This window comes from Prionailurus bengalensis, chromosome A2, assembly GCF_016509475.1.
Source record: "Prionailurus bengalensis isolate Pbe53 chromosome A2, Fcat_Pben_1.1_paternal_pri, whole genome shotgun sequence".
Taxonomy (NCBI): Eukaryota; Metazoa; Chordata; class Mammalia; order Carnivora; family Felidae; genus Prionailurus; species Prionailurus bengalensis.
This window is the reverse complement of record NC_057348.1, coordinates 155,891,419-155,913,002: the sequence shown is the minus strand read 5'-3', so window position 1 is coordinate 155,913,002 and position 21,584 is coordinate 155,891,419. Positions and strand designations below refer to the sequence as shown.

The 21,584-nt window shown below is 40.9% G+C and overlaps 1 protein-coding gene across 1 annotated transcript in view; it reads right to left on the bottom strand.

Moving 5' to 3' along the window:
- Nucleotides 1-4,087: 4,087 nt before the first annotated feature.
- The window catches only part of MGAM (maltase-glucoamylase), a 75,905-nt gene continuing 58,408 nt past the window's right edge, over nucleotides 4,088-21,584 (bottom strand). Inside the window, exons 40-47 of the mRNA XM_043589750.1 lie at nucleotides 20,205-20,353; nucleotides 19,508-19,592; nucleotides 18,822-18,878; nucleotides 10,668-10,792; nucleotides 9,230-9,318; nucleotides 7,692-7,741; nucleotides 6,738-6,908; nucleotides 4,088-5,001 (exon numbers count right to left, since the gene is read on the bottom strand). Coding sequence (XP_043445685.1) covers nucleotides 4,918-5,001; nucleotides 6,738-6,908; nucleotides 7,692-7,741; nucleotides 9,230-9,318; nucleotides 10,668-10,792; nucleotides 18,822-18,878; nucleotides 19,508-19,592; nucleotides 20,205-20,353 — 810 coding nt within the window. The 3' untranslated portion in view covers nucleotides 4,088-4,917. The remainder of the gene's footprint in view (nucleotides 5,002-6,737; nucleotides 6,909-7,691; nucleotides 7,742-9,229; nucleotides 9,319-10,667; nucleotides 10,793-18,821; nucleotides 18,879-19,507; nucleotides 19,593-20,204; nucleotides 20,354-21,584) is intronic.

The window sequence follows — 21,584 nt, the reverse complement described above, 5'->3', positions numbered from 1 at the left end:
TAAAAATGCAATTTTTCTAATTTTCTTTGGAAAATATAACTATTTTAACATTTTAAAGTTTTTATTTGAATTCCAGTTAGTTAACATACAGTATAACATTAGTTTGGGGTGTACAATTAACTATTTTAAGTTTTAATATAATAAATATCAATAGCTATAAAAATATCAATAGATCTAACCCCATGAACAAAAGCTCTTGGAATCCTCAATAATTTTTAAGAGTATAAAGAGGTTCTGGGACCAAAATGTTTGTGGACTGCTTATCTGGCATACTGATTTTCAAACTTCTTACATAAATATGATATATAAAATGTATATGAGGGTACGTATATTCCACTTGGATAAAGATTTTAAGTACATATTATATATTTTTATATGTTAAGTATATATGTATATTACATATATATGTAAAATTCATTTTTTTATTGTTTAGAGAGAGAGAGAAGAGGACATGTGAGTGAGAGAGAGGCAGAGAGAGAGAGAGAGAGAAAGAGAATCCCAAGCAGATTCCATGCTCAGCATGGAGTCTGATGCAGAGCTCGACCCATGACTGTGAGATCATGACCTGAGCCAAAACCAAGTCAGATGCTCAACCGACTGAGCATCACCCAGGAACCCCTTAAAATTCTTTATTCAGATGTAATTCCAGTATGTAATTGAATGAAATAACTGAAGCCAGGGTGGGGAGCTCAGATCCCTGCCAATCTGCCTTCTTCCCTCTTCCAGAGAGCAATGCAGAGCCCCTTTGCAGAATTTGGAAATCACAGCTTTACTCTGACACCAGCCGATGAAGAAACATGATCCCAGAGAGACAAAGTGACACAACCAAGTCTCTGGACCCTAAATATTGCTTCTGAGTTCTCACGCAACTGAAAGGAAAGGAAAATGCTTGACCAGTGGACGAAACACTTGCAATGGGGTGAGGCAGGATGCAACCTTCTACCTACAGAAGGACAACTCTGCTCAGAGAATCGAGGGAGCTGCAGATCCTTTCCTTCACTGACCCCCTTCTCGGAGCTGCTGAGAATCTTTTCAGTCCTAGATTAAAGGTCTTCATGTCCTTAAGGAACTGGCTATTTAAAAGCCAAAAGAATGAATGAATTCAAGAGACAAGTGAGCGACTGAGGCTTGGGAACACTTAAAGTTGTCATAGGTACAAGGGACTGAGTTGCTAAACTGAAGTCTGGGAAGCAGATGTGCCTTAATCTAGGAATTCTTGAACTAGGGTCCCCAGAACTCCAAGGGGTATAACTTAGGGAATCTGCAAGCATTGATGGGAAAAAATACATCTTTTTTCACTAATTTCTAACTGAAATTTAGCATTTTCTTACATTATAAATGTGGATAGCACAGCACAGCAGTTTTAGCAGCACATGAGTCAAAACAGAATCACAGATATTTTCATATCACATTGTGAAATTGTAGCAGGTATCTCAAAACATTGCTTATGCTGATCATCACATGGAAATTATGATATTATGAAGCCCATGGCTCAATCTTATTATATAGTGTGATAATTTAAAAATTCCTCATGTGTTACTATATTAAACTTTAAAAATATTCATATAAATGTATTTTAATATATTAGGATTCCTTTAAATATTTTTTTAATATTTATTCTTGAGAGAGAGAGAGAGAGAGAGAGAGAGAGAGAATGAGCAGGGGAGGGGTAGAGAGAGAGGGAGACACAGAATCCAAAGCAGGCTCCAGGCTCTGAGCTGTCAGCACAGAGCCAGATGCGGGGCTCAAACTCACGAACTGTGAGATCATGACTTGAGTCAAAGTCGGACGCTTAACCGACTGAGCCACCCAGGCAGCCCAGGATTCCTTTAAAATGGTACGCATTTTATTTTATGCCTCTAGGAACATCATTCTTCAGAGGGCTTTCATAGGTCTCAGCAGACTGCCAGTGGGGTCGATGACACTACAGCTGTGTTCAGCCTCACTCCCAGATGTGGTAATCATGATTCTCTAACATAAATCCTCTTTTTGAGTTTTCAGTGGCAGCCAGAGCTAACTCCTACCAAGATGTCCTTGATGATAACATAAAAATATTTCTCAAATATTAAGTGAATGATGCTTTCCTCCTTGTAGCTTTCCTAGGTGGGATTAGAAGATAGCTAACAAGTTTCCCATATGTCTTAAAATTTATTTTAGTTAACATACAGGGCAACACTGTTTTCAGGAGTAGAATTCAGTGATTCACCACTTACATTCAACACCCAGTGCTCATCCCAACAAGTATCCTCCTTAATGCCCATCTGCCATCAAGTCCATCCCGCCACCCCCTTCCCTCTGTCAACCCTCAGATTGTTCTAAGAGTCTCTTTTGGTTTTCTTCCCTCTCTCTTTTTGTCCTGCTTCTCTTATGTTCATTTGTTTTGTTTCTTAAATTCCACATATGAGTGAAGTCGTGTGATATTTGTCTTTCTCGGACTGACTTATTTTGGTTGGCATAATACACTCTAGCTCCATGCATATCATTGTAAATGGTTAAGTTTTAATTCTTTTTGATGGCTGTGTAATATTCCACTGCATATATCTACCACATCTTCTTTCTCCATTTATCAGTTGATGGACATTTGGGCTCTCTCCATGGTTTGATTATTGTTGATAATGATATAAACATTGGGTTGCATGTACTCCTTTGAATCTGTATTTTTGTATCCTTTGGGTAAATACCTAATAATGCAATTGCTGGATCATAGGGTAGTTCTAGTTGTAGTTTTTTGAGGAACCTCCATATTGTTCTCCAGAGTGGCTGCACCAGTTTGCATTCCCACCAGCAGTGCAAAAAGTTTCCCCTTTCTCAGCATCCTTGCCAACACCTGTTGTTTATGTTGTTAATTTTAGCCATTCAACAGGTGTGGGGTGGTATATCATTGCGGTTTTGATATGTTTTTCCCTGATGATGAGTGATGTTGAGCATCCCATACTGTTTTTATTTTTTTTAATGTTTATTTTTCAAGACAGAGAGACTGTGAGTGGGGAAGGGGCAGAGAGAGAGAGAGGGAGACACAGAATCAGAAGCAGGCTTCAGGCTCTGAGCTGTCAGCACAGAGCCCAAAGCAGGGATTGAACTCACGGACCATGAGATCATGACCTGAGCTGAGGTCGGATACTCAATTGACTGAGCCACCCAGGCACCCCCCTATATATATATATATATATATACACACACACACACACACACATATATATATATATACATATGTGTGTGTGTGTGTGTGTGTGTGTGTGTGTATATATATATATATATATATATATATACATATATATATATTATGGCAGAAGGAGCAGCGAGAGAGTGATAAAGAGAATCCAAATCAGACTCCAGCATGGAACTGGAAGGGGGTTTGATCCCATGACCATGAGATCACAACCAAAGCTGAAATCAAGAGTCAGAGGCTCAACCAAGTGAGCCACCCAGGTGCCCTGAGCATCCCATATTTCTGGTCAAAGAAGTCTCATTGTATCTTTCCATGTTTCTCTAGCTGCATAATTAGCTCAAGTCCTCACCCAAGAGCCCCTTATTTGGCTAATTAGAACATTAAGCCAATTTAACAATACCATTTTCTCTAACCTTAGGCACTGATACATGAGTGCAGAAGCAGACTCTGGCCTCCTGGTGTTTTAAAACACAAAAGAGAAAGAAAGACTTAGGGAAGTAAACATACTCGTTTCCAACACACTCATTTTCAAGGAATACCAAAAGTAAACATCTCTGTTGAACATTAATATGTAATTACTTTATCCCAAATTTTAATCATCTCATGTTATAACCCATAGTGTTGCAAATTCTGTTTTTCCCGGTTGACATTTTACCAGATATGGCAACTGCTGTGATGAGTAAAACAGCAACAACCACTCATGTACATGCTACCACACACCTCAATCTCATGAACACCCGATGCTGGAGGTGTGAGGCAAAGTGTGGATAATCACAGATCTGATCATCCCATTGGTCGGTTAGACTCCAGGAACTCTGATGCCAAGGAGAACAAGACCAACTTACGAGGGCTTGCCAAACAAGAAGACTTAACCCCAAAGGGAGGTTACCCAAGGTAAAAATGTCACAAAGTTCAAAATTTCTTGTAAATTTGCTTGTTTTATTTTTCTCTGGCATTTAAGTTGCATGCGTTTGTGTGAACTGTGGTTATGTATGTTAGGCACAGAGCAAGGAAATAATTTTACACATTTCAAAGCACACCACTGCAAAGATAAGTTACATTTTTTACGTTCAAACTCCCTCCCTCAGCTTTGCCTGCTTAAATCTCATCCTCACCCCACTTCCTATATGCTAAGTGTCCCCCCACCCCACCCCATCTCCCCGCTTTCACGTGAGTAGGCTCCTTCCTCCTCCCCATGAGGCTAACTATTCCTGAGATTTTTGTGTTTTCTTCTTACATGTGAGGATTGTTTTTATCACCATCTTCTGTTTCCTCTCACCTTTCCTGCTGACCTTTCCTTTCCCTATGTCATGCTATTGCTCCCTTCTCCCTATAACCAACAAACGGATGTTCTTTCTTGATACTTTCTTGAGGCCTTAGTCAACCCTAGGGCCTGGAACTGACCTGGCAAGCTTTTTCTTATGTATTTAGCAAGAGTGGGGCCCATTCCCTGATTACACACATACATACACACGTACGTGCAACTTCACCATGGACCCAGTGCCTCTTCAGGGGCTATTGTGTGATGGGCCATCATTACCATGTTAATCACACAGGGACAGTCAGACAACTCACAGATTTCCAATACTTCCCTGTGGCCTATCCCACAGAGCTAAGACACAGACAAAATACGTAACAAAATTAATAAAATACTTTACCCGTACTGGGCATGAGCCAATTAACACCACACAATAATTTTATGAGCATGAAGTATAAGTAGTTTCAAAGCTGTTCATCAGTATCTCGCTCTAAAAATTCAGAGTGCTTCTCCACGTCAGTGAAACGAACTTATGGAGGCTGATGTCTGTGCTGGTCATATCAATGCTTAACACCTGTTGGGAACCAAAAGGAAAAGTAGAGGGTATCTGGTGATTGAAATTTCCTGCACTCAAGCAAATCAGGCACAAGGCTATGGTCCACATGCTACTCTGCTACTTTCACAATGCATTGCTGTCAGGGAGCCCTCGAATGTTCAGGTGAGGAGGGTGTTTCTCGATTCCTTAGAGTACAAAACTAGTTCAGGGATAGGGAAAAGACAACAGGCCCTAAATAACGCAGTACAAATGACCGCAGAGACACAACGGCATAGACAAATGGGAGAAGAAGCCCTCATTTCCATTCTACACAACGCTCCTTTGATCTTCCTTTTCCTCTTCCCCAATAGTGACTTGGAGATTGCCCAGTGAAAGTCCAATGGCTCAGCTTTTTTCTAGGCAAATGTTTTCCATAAATGGCACTGCAGGTGCAGGTGTTAGCTTGTGTAACAGTCCATTGGTCAGCAACAAAGTTGGGCAAAGTCCTTTATGAGCTCTTGGTAAGGTTGGGGCAATTGGTTAACAAGAAAGCCGCAAATATGAGGAAATGAATGAAGAATACAAAACAGAAGGAAAATTTTGTTTCAGGCCTTTTAATCAGGAAGGATTATGAAAGAAAAAAAGAGTCTAGGAAAAAGCAAGAAGCAAGCACACGAAGAAAGACCCATTTCCAGTGAGGCTAGGTGTTGGAAATGCCACGCTACATTGATCCTTAGGTGCACATTTTCCATGTATACAACATTCATGAGCTCAGAATGTGTCTTGCAATCAACAGCTTTGGAATTACTGTGAGCTAAGCAGCACTTGTGACAGTTGTTATTATCTGTGCAAGCATGAATTTCATTGCTATTACCAGTATTATGAATGGATGGTACAGACCACTTAAAGATTATTTTAGGAAAGAATATGAATCCCAGCTGACAGTGAGATCAAGAAAGTGCTAGGATGAAAACTTGTATAAAATATGTTTCTAGCTTTGGAGAAAATTCCATAGATATTAGTGGAAGAAGTTTTATGAAATGATGTATCACCAGTGCCTCTGATAGCACAGAGGAAATACCTTAACCCATTCATGCTGCATACTTTTATTTTACATAATAATAAATAAAATGATAATTTAAAATATTTACATAGAATTTTCATAATAAAACATGGGATACAAATTGGTTAAGGCATTTCTAATATTTCTTCACGTTCAGAGTTTACCTTATCTAAATTACTTTGATGCAGATTTATCAATGTCCGTGTGTCTCTACCCAATATTTTCCTCTGTCTTATCACTAACATTAAAAGGATAGAAATCTTGGTTTAAACAAAGTTTGCAAAACTCTCTATGTGTTTAAAGTAGAAATTTTAAGTGATACTAAAGCATTGCACCATACTTCTGTAATCCTCTTTTTCTTCATCGTGGTACATGAAATAATGGGGCAACTTTGAAGGTGTCATATATTTGATGAAATATGGTAGTTTGGGCTGTTTGGGGAAATAGATCTCTGAGGTGGAGTGAAGGAGTAAAGACAAAGCTTTATATAAATTTGCAGACAAGAAAACACACATGGCAAGTAAGGCTCCAGACTCTCAGTTCCCAATGATGATGAGTCAGGAAGTTTCCCTTCACCTCCAGGCTGTCTACTGCTGATGCACGCAACACGGAGGGCTTCCCAAATGGCTCTACAGGAGAGGGAGTCGTTTGGAAGGGAGGTAGGCAGGAACTGCTCTGGCTGTCTCAGGATTGGGAAATACGGGTCACAAACCTGTGATGCAGGGTTATAAGTGAAGGTGGGTGTGATCACCATGCCGCTCGCAGAGATGCTGACACTGGAAATGGAGACGCTGCCCACTCCCCAGATCTCCACATAGCCCAGTTTCAAAGGGTTTGTATCGGTGATATATTTGTTGAAAATTATATGACTCTGCATCGTATTCTGTCAATTGGGAATAAAAGAAACCAGAGGCAAAAATCCATTTAAATTTTTCTCAACCTCTTTTTTAGGCATAAATGTAAACCACGAAGTAAGACACAGTGAGGGTCACCATCTTGTGCCCTTGGATAAAGCAGACCATGATTTCAGCCCTCTATCTCCTGCTTCCAACTACCATTCAACTTTGCATTGGCTAAGCACCTGCAGGATCTCTAGACTCACCCTGAACTCTAAGAAGACAAAGAGTCTTAGCTATCAGGAACTTTTTATATAAGGATATGTATGTTTATATATACACACACACACACACATACACATGTATGGATTTATATATATGTATATATGGATGTATATATATGTATATATATCCATATATAAATATGGATGTATGTATATAAACGTGTGTGTGTGTGTGTGTGTGTGTGTGTGTATATATATATATATCTGGAACATTCTATATTATACATGTAGAGAAGTCACAAAATATACAGGCCATTCCAAGGAAAGAGAGGAACAAGGAAGGGCTAGATAACACAGAAACAATCTGTCCATCTGTGCCTTGGTGAACTAGAATAAATTACTGATGAAGCACGAATGGTTTAATCACAGAAAACTTCCTGAGAGTATATCAAATGTCCATCTGAAGTCTAGAGGAAGGAAAAGACGCAAATTAAGAGATGAGCTGTGAAGGGATTCAAGGAGGCACTCTATGTACCCTTATGATATCCAGCATCCAGCTAACCCAGCAGAACTCTGTTCACCCCCCATAGTATCAGTTGCACTCACTTGGCTGGCAGAAAAGTTGGCCAGGTAATAGAGTCCTTTTCCATAGGTATCTGCAAATAAGCAACAAGGTAAGCATGATCTGGAGCTATGCTCTTGAATTCTAATTGCTTGCTTGTTGAGAAAGTAGGGACGATTTTTGTTTGTTTTTCATTTTGTTTTTCTTCTTTATAGGGTTCCATTTTGTGAGATTAGTCAGACTTTGCCCCAAACTGTTTACACAAAATGTGGTTTTTTTTAAGGGTTTTTGAGAAAGAGAGAGCACACGTGTGCAAGCAAGGGAGGGGCAGAAAGAGACGGAGAGAGAGAATCTGCACCGCCAGCATGGAGCCGGACTTGGGGCTCAAACCAACAAACCATGAGACCATAACCTGAGCTGAAATAAAGAGTCAGACACTTAACTGACTGAACCATCCAGGTGCCCCATACCCAAAATGTTTGAAATGAATATCAATATATCTAACAGAGTAACCTCACATAATGCAGTTTCCTGATACCACTCTTAACCCACGTTTCTTACTCATGGTCTACCATTCCCAACATCTTCCTGGTCACCTCAGAATTTCCAGATTCCACCTGCTAGAGGCACACATATGTGTACATACATGCACGTACACTCCCATCACAAACATCAACACTGGTGTCTTGGTCAGCTTATCTTGAGGAGTATTAGGTAATTTTTTCAATGCAATCTCCAGAGAACAAAGAATACCAAAAAAAAAAAAAAAAAAAAGACTTCTTTGTCCTGGGAAACTATGAGCTCGGTATATCTAGTATAGGTATTCCCACCCTACCTCCTACCTTTGGGGCTTTCTCACTCTTCCACATATTCTGGACTCTTTCTAATTTGCTTACCACTCAACCAGGGGGCACAGGCTACCCTCTAGAGCTGTGTTGTCCTAGATAGTAACCACGCACAATACATATCTATTTAAAATAAAATTAATTATAATTAAACAAAATTAAAAAATTCAGTTCCTCAGAAGCACTTGTCACATTTCAAGTGCTTAATAGTCACCTATGCCTAATGGCTACCATATTGGGCAACACAGATACTGACTTACTTCCATCACTGCACTGGACAGCATTGGCTTAGACATAGCTAATGGTACTTAAGCCTTCCTCCTGAGAGTTTACCAATTCCTATAAACTCCTAATGGAAAATCCCTCCAGATAAATAGCACAGCTGATAGAGGCACTGTCTTTCTTATTGGGATACTAAGCCTTGTAATTAGGGAATGTGGCCTTGAACATAAACCATAGGGAAGTCTATCTCAGTTGGCTACAAAGAAACTTTTCCTATAGCTTCTACACTGCTATCTCCCACAGTGAATTAGGACAGTTGGGTAATGGTGACACATTCAGAGCTCTGCTTCCTCTACATGAGGCATAAAGATCATACACAATGTGTATTATGCACTTAAAGTAACAAATGGCCATGTTTCAGAATGCAACATTGTTTTAACATGGACAAGAAAAAAAAGCAGGCCTGCCCCCCTAGTCAGTGGTATTGACATGAATCCAAGGCAACCCTTACTCACCAATGCTTTGCCCATCATCCCAGAAGAGCCAACCTTTAGCAGTCCCCTCGTCATCCAAGGCAACCTTGAAGCCAATGAATTTCTGACGGCTGCAATGGGGTAGGAAGAGCCATTAGCTAAAAACAAAACCATAAACCAAGGGTTTTCACAGAAGCCTGACAGAAGTGCTTCATGGTATCAATACTGGGCAGTAGGATTCAAGAGACTTGTCATCTGGTTCTAGTTCTGTCTCCAGTGGCTATCTTACTTTATGTCAGGAATGAATGAATGAATGAATGAATGAATGGAATTTTCCTTTAAAAGTACGGCAAGAAACTGCAAGCCAACTCACTGGATCTGTGAGAAAAATCCTGAAGTGATCTTTCTCTTTTCATGACCTAATTTCCTAAGCACATGTAAGGTGAGCTCCACTCACAAATGTCCTAAGTTCTTCAGTTTTTAACTGAATTTCTTTTTTTTTTTTAATTTTTTTTTTTTTCTCAACGTTTATTTATTTTTGGGACAGAGAGAGACAGAGCATGAACGGGGGAGGGGCAGAGAGAGAGGGAGACACAGAATCGGAAACAGGCTCCAGGCTCTGAGCCATCAGCCCAGAGCCTGATGCGGGGCTTGAACTCACGGACCGCGAGATCGTGACCTGGCTGAAGTCGGACGCTTAACCGACTGTGCCACCCAGGCGCCCCGAATTTCTTGAATTAAATGAGTATGGACCTAAGAATTTTGGTTTGACATCAGGCAGACATGGATTTTAGTTCCTGCTCAACTAGTTATTAAGTGTGTGACTCTGGGTAAATCTCTTAGCCACCTGAAGCCTCTCTTTGCTCATCTGTAAAATGGGGATGAGAGTACTCACATCACAGAGTTTATTTTCTCCTTTTGTTAAGAAAAATAATTTCCAAACAGAAACCTCCATACTAGTAGAGTTTTAGGCACAGAGCAAGCATTCATTTGATGTTAGCTGTTATTAATTATTATATAGACTTAGATTTAAAATTTTTAAATCCTATATATGATGCCTCAAGCATCAATGGCGATGTGGCTTACACAATTTTCCAGCAACAGGTTTCTTAGCAGAGTCAATTAAGATCCAGAAAGTCTTCTGGGGCGCCTGGGTGGCGCAGTCGGTTGAGCGTCCGACTTCAGCCAGGTCACGATCTCGCGGTCCGTGAGTTCGAGCCCCGCATCAGGCTCTGGGCTGACGGCTCAGAGCCTGGAGCCTGCTTCCGATTCTGTGTCTCCCTCTCTCTCTGCCCCTCCCCCGTTCATGCTCTGTCTCTCTCTGTCCCAAAAATAAATAAAAAACATTGAAAAAAAAAAAAAGATCCAGAAAGTCTTCTAAAACTAGCGTGAATCAGGCACCGCTTACATACAAATTGTCAGGCTTCACCCGGATCTGAGCTGACTGGCGGTAAAGGAGCAATCTTGCCGTGTCATTTACCTTAAGTGGGTGTTCTGTGCAGGCTCTTGCCAGGGCAGGATGAAGCCCCCACGGACGTGTAGATTAATGTGGTCAAGAGGGGCCAGCAAGGCCTTCCATTCTCCCCTTGCTTTGATGTCCACACCCTGAGGGCCAGAGGAAGGTAAGACAGGATGAGGGAGTGAACAGATCTCACTGAACGATGCATTTACCAGACGTCTTGCCCGCTTTCCCGAACTTGCTGTCTGTCTGTGACCCTTCAGCACACAGCTGCTATTACACTTTTTGACATTCACTCAGCTACTGCGTGGACTCTTGCACGGCTGCTACAACATCGCCGCAGGACCCCATGTCTTTCGGGTTTTCTACTGTACTTAGGACAAGAGATCCTAGCGTGGATCTCTGCCTACGTCCCCCACATCCTGTTTCTGTGCCAGAGAGCACTGCCAGGGGCGGCTGAGCAATCCTCCTGCTTATTTCTGGTTGGCTCCCGACACACACCTTGCAATGGCATTTCTAGACCTTCCCTTTCACTTTGTCCCCGCTCTGTCTCCTTTCACTGCCTCCACTCCCCACCCCACCAACTCAACTGACACCTTGACTCCTACTTGACAGATAGTACTAAATGGAGCTGACTCACTTTACAAATCCTTATCTTTAACTCGCTACAACTTCCTTTATGTTTAACGTTTTCATCCTGCCTCCTGTGTGGCAGGGCTCTCTTACTCTGAGCCAGGCTCAGTTTCTAAGAAGCCAGCCTTCCACATTTCTTCCACCTCAGGCAGGGCTTCCCAGCTCCAGCACTGTGGACATTTGGGGCCAGATAATTCTTTGCTGTGGGGGCTGTCCTATGCTTTTCAGACGCTTACCTCTGACTATCCACTAGATGCCCCCTGCCCCACCACCACACGTGACAATCTAAATGTCTCCAGACATTGCCGAATGTCCCCATGACAAAACACCCCCATTTGATAACTGCTATTTTAAAGGTAAGGAGGAAAGCTACCATAACACTCCTCCATCTGGTCCCCTATGTTCATTTTGGACATATTCAGCCTGTAGGAACTGTAGGGGTAGGTGGTCAAGAGGACGCACGGTGACGGGTGCCATGCTCCCTGGGGCGGACTCTGCTTCATGGGCCTGCCTCAGGACTCCAAAGTCCACAGGATTTAATAAAATTCCAGCCCCACGTCTCTGGGCTTCTTTAGGTTTCTCACTGGTAACGTGAGAAAATTCGATTATACGATCTCTAACGACATTTCACTCTGATATCTTATGAACACTGGACATTTCCTCCATCGATTATCCCACCGTCAAGTGAAACTCGACATACGTAAAGCTGTCCGAGTTATCTCCCTACCAAATTCTTTACTTCTCTCCACGGTATTTCCCTTCTACCACACATGACCTAAATATGATGTGATTTTAATCTCACGATTACATTCCTAAGACCCAGTGTGTCACCAGCTTGTCTACTTTCCTGTAGATGGCTTCTGACCAGGCTAGTGTAAGGAATTCCTGTTTAAATATCCATTAAGATAACGGCTGTAAGATAAAATTTAAAAGCAGCCCTATTAAAATAAGAACAGACAACCCAAATGCCTTTGCACAGGGGAATCTACATCAACTGCATAGTCACTGGTTATGCTGGAGAAGCACGGTTTTAAAAACCCAACATATGTTCTACGCTGTAAACAAAGAAAATGGCCACAAGTAGATAAAAACTTTAATTCGTACACACTGCCTGGTCTTAAGCTTCATAAAAATAGGTGACCAGGTGATCAAGAAGACAAGGCAGAATAGGCCCATGCCTCCCCCTCTCCTGAATCAAGCCTACAAACTGCAGTGTCCAGTATGACAGAAAGGAGGCGGAATGGATAGAAGACACCTCACGGCATGTTCAATCACATAGGCATGCCTGAGTCAGGGAAAGAACTCTAGAAGGAGGTGGAAAGTGCCGGTGTTTGTAGCTTATTTGGAGAACCTGAGAGTCAGTGCAGATGAAGGCCCAGCCTTACTGAAGCACATCAACCTTTCCTGCCTCAAGGCACCTGCCACTTCACAAAACAAGCCAGGCCTAAAGGCCAAGCAGTAAGGGGTGCCTGTTGCTTCTGCTAGCCAGATGAACACAGATGGGACAGTGCAGGGACGGGAATTCATAGCTACCAAGGCCGCTATGATAGGAGTCATGCTCCTGGAGAAATGGGAACCATCCCCCAAGATAAGAGTCTCATATTAAAAAAAAAATGTTTATTTATTTTTTGAGAGAGAGAGAGAGGGAAAGCAGGGGAGGAGCAGAGAGAGAGGGAGGCAGAGGATCTGAAACGGACTTTGTGCTGACAACAGAGAGCCTGATGTGGGGCTCAAAGTTAGAAACCATGAGATCATAACCTATGAGATCATGACCTGAGCCAAAGTCAGATGCCTAACTGACTGACGTCCCCAGGCCCCCCAGGAGTCTTACATTCTTCACCTGTCTTTCATTCAAGGCATTTGCTAATTCCCAAGTTCCATTGGACAGAACAAAAAAATCGTACAAAAAGTGGTAGTTATAAGCTAAGTGGGACTTCCTTATGTTTCCTCTCCTGCTTTTCTTCTCTTTGCTTTTTTGTCCTATTTTCTGGGTAGGTGCTATTATAATTTATTTTTAAACAAAATTTTAAATTTCTGCATCATGCCTTTAATTTCCAAGGTGTTGTTAGTATGCCTTTTCTTATAGCATGCTTTCTTGTTTTCAGTATATCTTCTTATCTCTCTGAGGATGTAAATTTTCTCATTAAGCTTTGAAATAACATAAGTATATAGCTCAGTACAATTTTACCAGTGAATACACCCCTTCAGCCACCAACTAGATCAAGAAGTGAATATACCAGCACCCCAGAGGCTTTCTCATTCCCTCTCATAATCACCACACCAAAGGCAGCTACTACTCTGATTTCTGTCACTTTTGCCTGTTTTTGAACTTATATTTCACACATGCTTTAACTTTCCTGTATCTGGCTCTTTGTGCTCAATCTTATGTTTGTGATATTCATCATTTTTACTTGTGTGGCAATAGTTCATTACTTATACTGACCTATAGTATTCCTTTTAAAAATAGAATATAATCTATTTATCTACTTTACTATTAATCATTTGGTTTATTTCCAGTTGTTTGCTAGTTTACAAATAATGCTATGAAACATTCTTGGACATGTTTTTTTGGTAACAATATATACACTCTAGGAATAAATCTGTAACTTTTTCATTTCTTCCAATATATAAAATATTAATATACTATATAATATGTATGATGATATGTATGATATCATGTATCATATCATGTAATGCAAGTTTATTTCTATTTTCCGGATTGATAAATTGTTTTAGTGTTATCTGGCAGAATATATAAAAATAGCAAACAAAAACATTTCTGAAAAAGGATGTTGGTCTAGCATAATATGTATGATGATATGTATGATATCATGTATCATATCATGTAGTACAAGTTTATTTCTATTTTCCGGATTGATAAAATTGTTTTAGTGTTATCTGGCCGAATATATAAAAATAGCAATCAAAAACATTTCTGAAAAAGGATGGCATGTTAGTCTAACACATACCAAACTGTAGTCTAAATATGTAGTCCTTAAAAATGCTCAGGACTGGGGCACCTGGGTGGCTCAGTCGGTTAAGCTCAGGACTGACAGAATAAACAATTCATAAATGAACATATCAAAGATAGTAAAGGGAAATCTTAGATAAACTCTAAAAATGTAATGTGTAAACGCAAATTGATGTGTTCATTATATCTCTGTGTATAATCTCATTAGCATTAAAGAGGATACATATTTGGAGATGTGTAAAAAAAAAAGAGCAGTGCATGACAACATGAGTCTAGCAAAGCAAAAATATTGGTAAATTTGGCAATTTGGAAGGGAAAAAAGTTATATCCTGACCTTTATTGATAAATTCTTTCCAGTGACTTAAAACATTAATTTGATGATGTAAACGTTAAAATTTCTATCTAAAGTTAGAAACAATTAAAAAGCAAATGACAAAGTGGAAAAATATTTCCAATGAATATGGCAAAGTGTTATTGACTTAAATATCTAAAGATCGGGGCGCCTGGGTGGCGCAGTCGGTTAAGCGTCCGACTTCAGCCAGGTCACGATCTCGCGGTCCGTGAGTTCGAGCCCCGCATCAGGCTCTGGGCTGATGGCTCAGAGCCTGGAGCCTGTTTCCGATTCTGTGTCTCCCTCTCTCTCTGCCCCTCCTCTGTTCATGCTCTGTCTCTCTCTGTCCCAAAAATAAATAAACGTTGAAAAAAAAAATATCTAAAGATCTTTTCAAATCAGTGTGAATAGTTTAAATATCTTAATAAGAAACTGGTAAAAGAATAGTAGTGGTCCCAGAAATATAAATAGCCTGTCAAGGATAATCACAAATCAAATCAATGATGAGCATTAGGAACCACATTGCCTCCAAGAGTGATACAAAGATGAATATGAAGATTTAAAAAAAAAAACAAACACCTAATAGTCAAACCCAACAAAGATGTAGGGAGATGAACACTCTCATTAAGTGCTGATAGGAATGTAAATTGTTTCTGAAAGTTGCCAGTTTACTTTGAGGATTCTGGTATTAAGCATCTTCTCCATCTGGAAATTCAGATGACTACCGGGTGGAGCCCATGCTAGGGTAGGTAAGATGGAACCCTTGGATAGACAAGATGGAAATTCAGGCTAACAAAGAGTTCTGTTGAATGAAAGAGACGGAGCCTTAGGCTAACTCCAGGAACTGGAATTGCATGAATTACACTTGAACTCCTGCCTCATTTAAGCATACAATAACCTGTGTGACAACAAAGGAGCCTAGTTCAGAAATAGGATGTGCTTGAATCATCTGGTCCAAGTGGGGGACCTGAATCTCCATTCTTTTTTTTTTTAATTTCTTTTAAGTTTATTTATTCATTTTGAGAGAGAGAAAGAGAGCACAAGCAGGGGAGGGGCAGAGAGGAGAGACAGAATCCTAAGCAGGCTCCGTGCCATCAGCTCAGAGCGCGATGCAGGGCTCAAACTCACAAACTGTGAAATCATGACCTGAGCCGAGATCAAGAGTCTGATGCTTAACCGACTGAGCCACCCAGGTGCCCCGAGTCCCCATTCTTATTTGCCAAGTGCAAGCCTCTTCCATGCTTTTGCTAGCATCTGTAAAAACATCCTTCCTCTTCATCTTTTAAAATATTAAGTATCTTGGGGCGCCTGGGTGGCTCAGTCGGTTGGGCGTCCGACTTCGGCTCAGGTCATGATCTCACGGTCCGTGAGTTCGAGCCCCGCATCGGGCTCTGTGCTGACAGCTAAGAGCCTGGAGCCTGTTTCGGATTCTGTGTCTCCCTCTCTCTCTGCCCCTCCCCTATTCATGCTCTGTCTCTCTCTGTCTCAAAAATAAATAAACGTTAAAATATTAAGTATCTTTACCTGGCACTTCAGTAAACTGTCAGTGGGACTGGGTGCTGATAAAACCTTTCTGGAAAGCAATTTGCCAATATCTGTCAAATTGTTAAATCCCAGAAATCCTACTGACAAAAACTTAGAGATACAGATACAATGGTGTTTCCTGCAGCCTTGCACCATTATTTAGAAAAAGAAAACAAGAACACAAGGGGTTTGCTAAATGATTCCATAAGTGGAATATAATAAAGTTGCTTTAAAAAGGAGGTGGGGGGGAGAGCTTCACATTCAAAGAGTTCAAGTTCAAAGTCCTTTGATATACAAAGATCTTTAAAAAATATTATTCAGTGAACTAATCAAGGAGCCAAACAGCATGTACAGTAAGACACTACTTGTGTAAATACAAAAAGAATACGCAATGCTAGTCTATGTACAAATTTTTATCAGCAAAGATATATAACAGATTGTTAATGGGGGTTAGCTTTAGAAGGGGGGCCAAGGGTTGGAAGATAGGGAGTATGGTGAATTTCACTTTCCATTTTCCAGTGCTTGACCTTCTCCAGTGTTTGGCTTTTTACCAGTAGAGGTGTTTCTACTTTCCTAATGTATTTTTGGCACCTTATATATCTTTCAAGGTACCTTTTCAATCTTATATTCCCCCAGGGGCCTTTCATTCTTTAACCAGTACATCTACACCTCTTCTTCTAAATTCTGATGCCATGTTTTAACATTGCACACTGCTCCTTATACTGAATAATTAATTTGTTCCTTTTCACAGGAAAGGAAACGATCAGATGGTAGACTAGGTCTCATAGTGTACGTATGTCCTCTAGAACTGGAATCAGCAAACTTTGTCTATGAAGGACCAGATAGTAAGTGTTTTAGGCTTTACAGGCCAGAAGGTCTCCGGTGAAACCACTGGACTCTGCTGTTGTATTGTGAGCACAGTTATTGTGGACAATAAGTGAACAAATGTTCATGACTGTGTTCTAATAAAATGATTTATAAAAACAGGTATGAATCTGATTTGGCTGTGGGTGGTAGTTTGGCAACCTCTGCTTTTTTACAAAAGTAGTCACCGAAATGTGTGGAGATTAACTAAGAAGACATTTCTCCATTAATCCCAACCATGGAATCTTCATCTGAATTTAACATCAAAACTTACTTTTTTTTTCCAAATGGCTTGCCCCATCAATCTGTGGCTTCCTAAGTGGTTTTTTTTTTTCCTTTCTTTCCTCAACCAAAGCTCTTTTATTTAAAAGCCATGTATAAAATCAACAATTCCAGGACACCATCCTCTGTTAGGTCTCACACATCAGTTTCTTTCATATAGTACATACGATTATGTACATAAGCACTACTGTTCAAGACACACAAATATCAGCTCCAGGTTAGGTGGTGAACTCCGTGGGGAAACTGTTCCAGTATTCTGATACCTGGAGCTCAGCAGGGTGGCTTGCACCTGGGCCAGGCTGGGACTAGAATGAAATAAGCGAGGTGCCTAAGGTGCACAATTTAAGGCAGTGCTCACTCTCAGGGTCATGCAAATGCTGGCTCAGCCTTAAGAAGGAGTACCTTTTTAAACTTCATGCCCAGGCACCTCACTTGCTGCACCAGGGAACCTCACTGTACTCAGAATCATGGACTGTCAGTGAATGGGGCAGTCAACACGCAAATTCAGGACAAGGGCTAGGTCACTTAAAAACAGTTGGCTGTTCCCTCCTAGAAAGCCCTGGTTGGGAAGCACATAGCAGAGTCCTAATGTAGGGCCATCCAGAGGACAGATCCAGCCCAGAAAAAAAAAATGTTTGTGTGGTGGGGTGAGTGTCAGGACTCGGGGCTCCATGAAACAGAGAGGAGGAGGACGACTTCTATTGTCCTTGTGCAGTTTTCACCTAATCCCACTGCAAAGCCACTGACTGAAAGAACCAGAGTATGTTCCACCTCTTGCCCTCCTGCTGGTCCCCTTTTGCTGTATTTCGAGCCCTCTGCTTTGCTCTCTGCAGAAAAGTCAGAAGGTAGGCCCGGTTACAAGGAGAGGAAACGCCTCTTTTGATTTTCCTCAAGAATCGAAGCCTGACTTGTGTCCCCATGGGAGTAAACGGCCCTGAGGTTGCTTTGAAAGGCCCCATTTTCCCAGCTGAGTCTCCTGGGCTCAGACTAGCCTGCAGATGTTCTAGGACAGAGAATGACATGTTCATCTTGCATTTCAGAATGCACTTGTGTTGCTTCCACACACAACGTTTGGGTCCTATACCTCCACGTGCATTTTACACACTGCCTAAGACTATGCTTACCTCGGGAGATTATATTTAACAACTCCTTGAGCATCTGTGCTATAGACGGAGACATTTAATAAAAAGACAGAGAGGAAAAGCCCCTATACATATGAACTGACAGTCCCGTAAGGGATGATATGAACAAAAACTATAGTTTACAGAACAATTTCAAGTGTCTTCTAGTGTCTTCATTGTACACTCCATTGTGGTCTAGAGGAAGATAAAAAACTCACACATAAAGAACACTCACAAAATAAATTATTTAATAGAAATTCTGTGAGGAGACTGCTCTTATCCAATTTGGAGGTGAAAAAAAATTGAGGCTACAAGGTTAAAAGTGACTTGTCCAAGATCATACATCAAATGAGTTATAGCGCCAGATTTCGACCAGTGGGCTATCAGATTCTAAAGGCTGTGCACTCTACCATTTTCCCCAAATTGTATAAATCATCAGAAAAACTTACCGTGTAGTAATCATACCAGCGGGCTCTGGGGAAATATGCAGTGACGTTTCGGGCATTCTAAAATTAAACACAAACAAGGCTTGGGCAAGGTACCAATTTGTACAGTAAAAGGATCAAAACAATAGTGGTGGCCTTGGACCAACGTGCTCATCTTTTTAAAGACCAGCAATGTTGGGGAAACCTTTCTTCCCTCCCTTCTTCCCAAATGGGAGATTTGCCTGCCTTAGACTGGCAGTTTCCATAAAGACCTTTGGGATCAGGACTGTGGGGAAAAATCATCTGCTTATACAGTCACCCCATATTCTCTCTGAAGAGATAAACTGAGGTTGGGTCTTGGGCAGAAAAAAATTTTTGTAGATTTTATGGTACCAGTACTTCAGGGATTCTGATTAGTGCAGTAAGTTTTGGGGAGAATGCAATTGGCTGGTATTTTAACCAGAAGCCTACATACATCGATAGAAAAAGTGAAATATGGTTTTTGCTTCCTGAGGATGTCTTACAGAAGGAAGCGAAGGGCTAGCTGGCAACAAGGTTATGCACATGGTACAAACAATCCTGCAAAATTTGTTTTAATGGAGTAAGAGACCACATCTCAGGAGCCCCAGCAGACCAGTCCTCTTGTGTTGCCTCTAGTCTCTGGGTCTCAGAGCTGTAATTCTCTAGTCATCAGATGCCTCCGTACTCACAGCCTCCAGGACAGGGCTGACCAGGAAGGCTGGGCCCAGCAGAAACTGACAGTCCACATCCCAGGTCACCCGGTCTGACACGAACCTGGAAAGAGAAACCAAGGTACCACAATCAGAAACCCAACAGGGCTTCAGGCCAAGACCCTGAAGAAAACTCCTCAAGTTCAGACCCAAGTCAGAAATCCAGCTGCGTTCTTCGTCTTCCTTTACTCTTTCCCTATGTCTCCCTTAACCAGCTGTATACTTACTTTCTGTCTATCATGTTCTTCAAACCCCAGAAATGGATGAACTGAGACATGTTCTCACCTATCAATACCTCCATGTTTCTTAACCATGGCATATTTTAAATGCAAGAATGGCCTTCAGCCCTCACATCTTCAGCCCTCACATCTGGCCTTGTCTTGTGACCTGAGCGGCTACAAAAGATAGGTAGCTTTTCATGGGCCCAACTTAGAAAGAAATTATTCTGTGTTGTACTGTATCACTTTGAATTTTTTTCATTCAGTAGCCTTTTGTCAAGGACCTAGTGCATGACTGACACTGTGCTAAAAGGAATTATAATGTATGGTCTGTCCCAGAAAGCTTATGGCAAAGGGCAACTGTGTCTTTAACTTAATTTGGAGGAAATTTTTTCTTCAGGAGCCACTACATAGAATGATATTATTCATTAGTCATTGGGATTCCATCTGACACTCACTCATGGAGAAGAGGCCGGACGACAGTGCTGCCCTCCGTGTGGGCCATGTGCATCAGGGTGTAGAGATATGGCAACAGGGTATATCTGGTCTTCAGGACACTTCTGGAGATATTCACAAAGGTTGCATCCCAGGACACAGGGTCTTGCCTCTAAAGGAGAAAAGAAGAATGTTTAGAGCTCACTAAGGGAACCTGGGGACCTAAAGAAGTCCCTGAACGCTTATTACAAATGAAGATCATATATAGCTAAACCAAAATTGATTACAGATGAGACTGAGAATATTCTTTTTTTTTTTAGACTTTTTTTGAGGCAAAGAATATTCTTAATATACTTAAAGAAGTCACTGACGCTTTCCCAATACAGCTGATGAAATTTCTCTATAAGACATTCTTTTGGGTATATATTTGGTACAACACAGCCTAACCGAACAAAATAATGTAAGGAACACTGAGGAATCTGGTTCACTAAAACATGACACTCTTTCCAAGTACCTGTTAGCCATTTGTATGTCTTCTTGGGAAAATGTCTGTGTGGGTCCTTTACCCATTTTTAAATCATGTTGTTTGTGGCTTTTTGCTACTGATTTGAATGAGTGCCTTACATATTTTGGATATTAATTCCTTTTCAGATAGATGGTTTACAAATATTTGGGGTGCCTCGGTGGCTCAGTCAGTTAAGTGTCTGACTTTGCTTCAGGTCATGATCCCACAGTTCATGGGTTTGAGCCCTGTGCGGACAGCTCAGAGTCTGGACCCTGCTTCGGATTCTATGTCTCCCTCTCTCTTTTCCCCTTGCCCACTCACTCTCTCTCAAAATTAAAATAAAACATTTTTAAAAAATTAAAAAACAACAAATATTTTCTCCCATTGCATAGGCTGCCTTTTCAGTTTTTGATTATTTCTTTTGCTGTGCAGAAGCTTTTGAGTTTGATATAGTTCTCCTTACTTATTTTTATTGCTGTTGTCTGTGCTCCCAGTGTCATGTCCAAAGAAATCATTGCCAAGGACAATGTCAAGTAGCTTTTTCCCTATGTTTTCTTTTAGAAGTTTTACTGTTTTGGGTCATACATTTAAATTACTACTACATTTTGAGTTAATTTTTGTGAGTGGTATAAGATAGGGGTCCAGTTTCATTCTTTTGAATGTCATTATCCAGTTTTCCCAACAGCATTTATTGAAGAGACTGTTTTTTCTCCACTGAGTATTCTTGCCTCTCTTGTCAAGCCATAGTAAGTGCAAGGATTATTTCTGTATGTTTGATTCTATTCCATTTATCTATTTTTATGTCAATAGCATACTGTTTGGTTACTATAGCTTTGTGATATAGTTTGAAACCAGGACACGTGATACCTTCAGCTTTGTTCTTCATTCTCAGGATTGT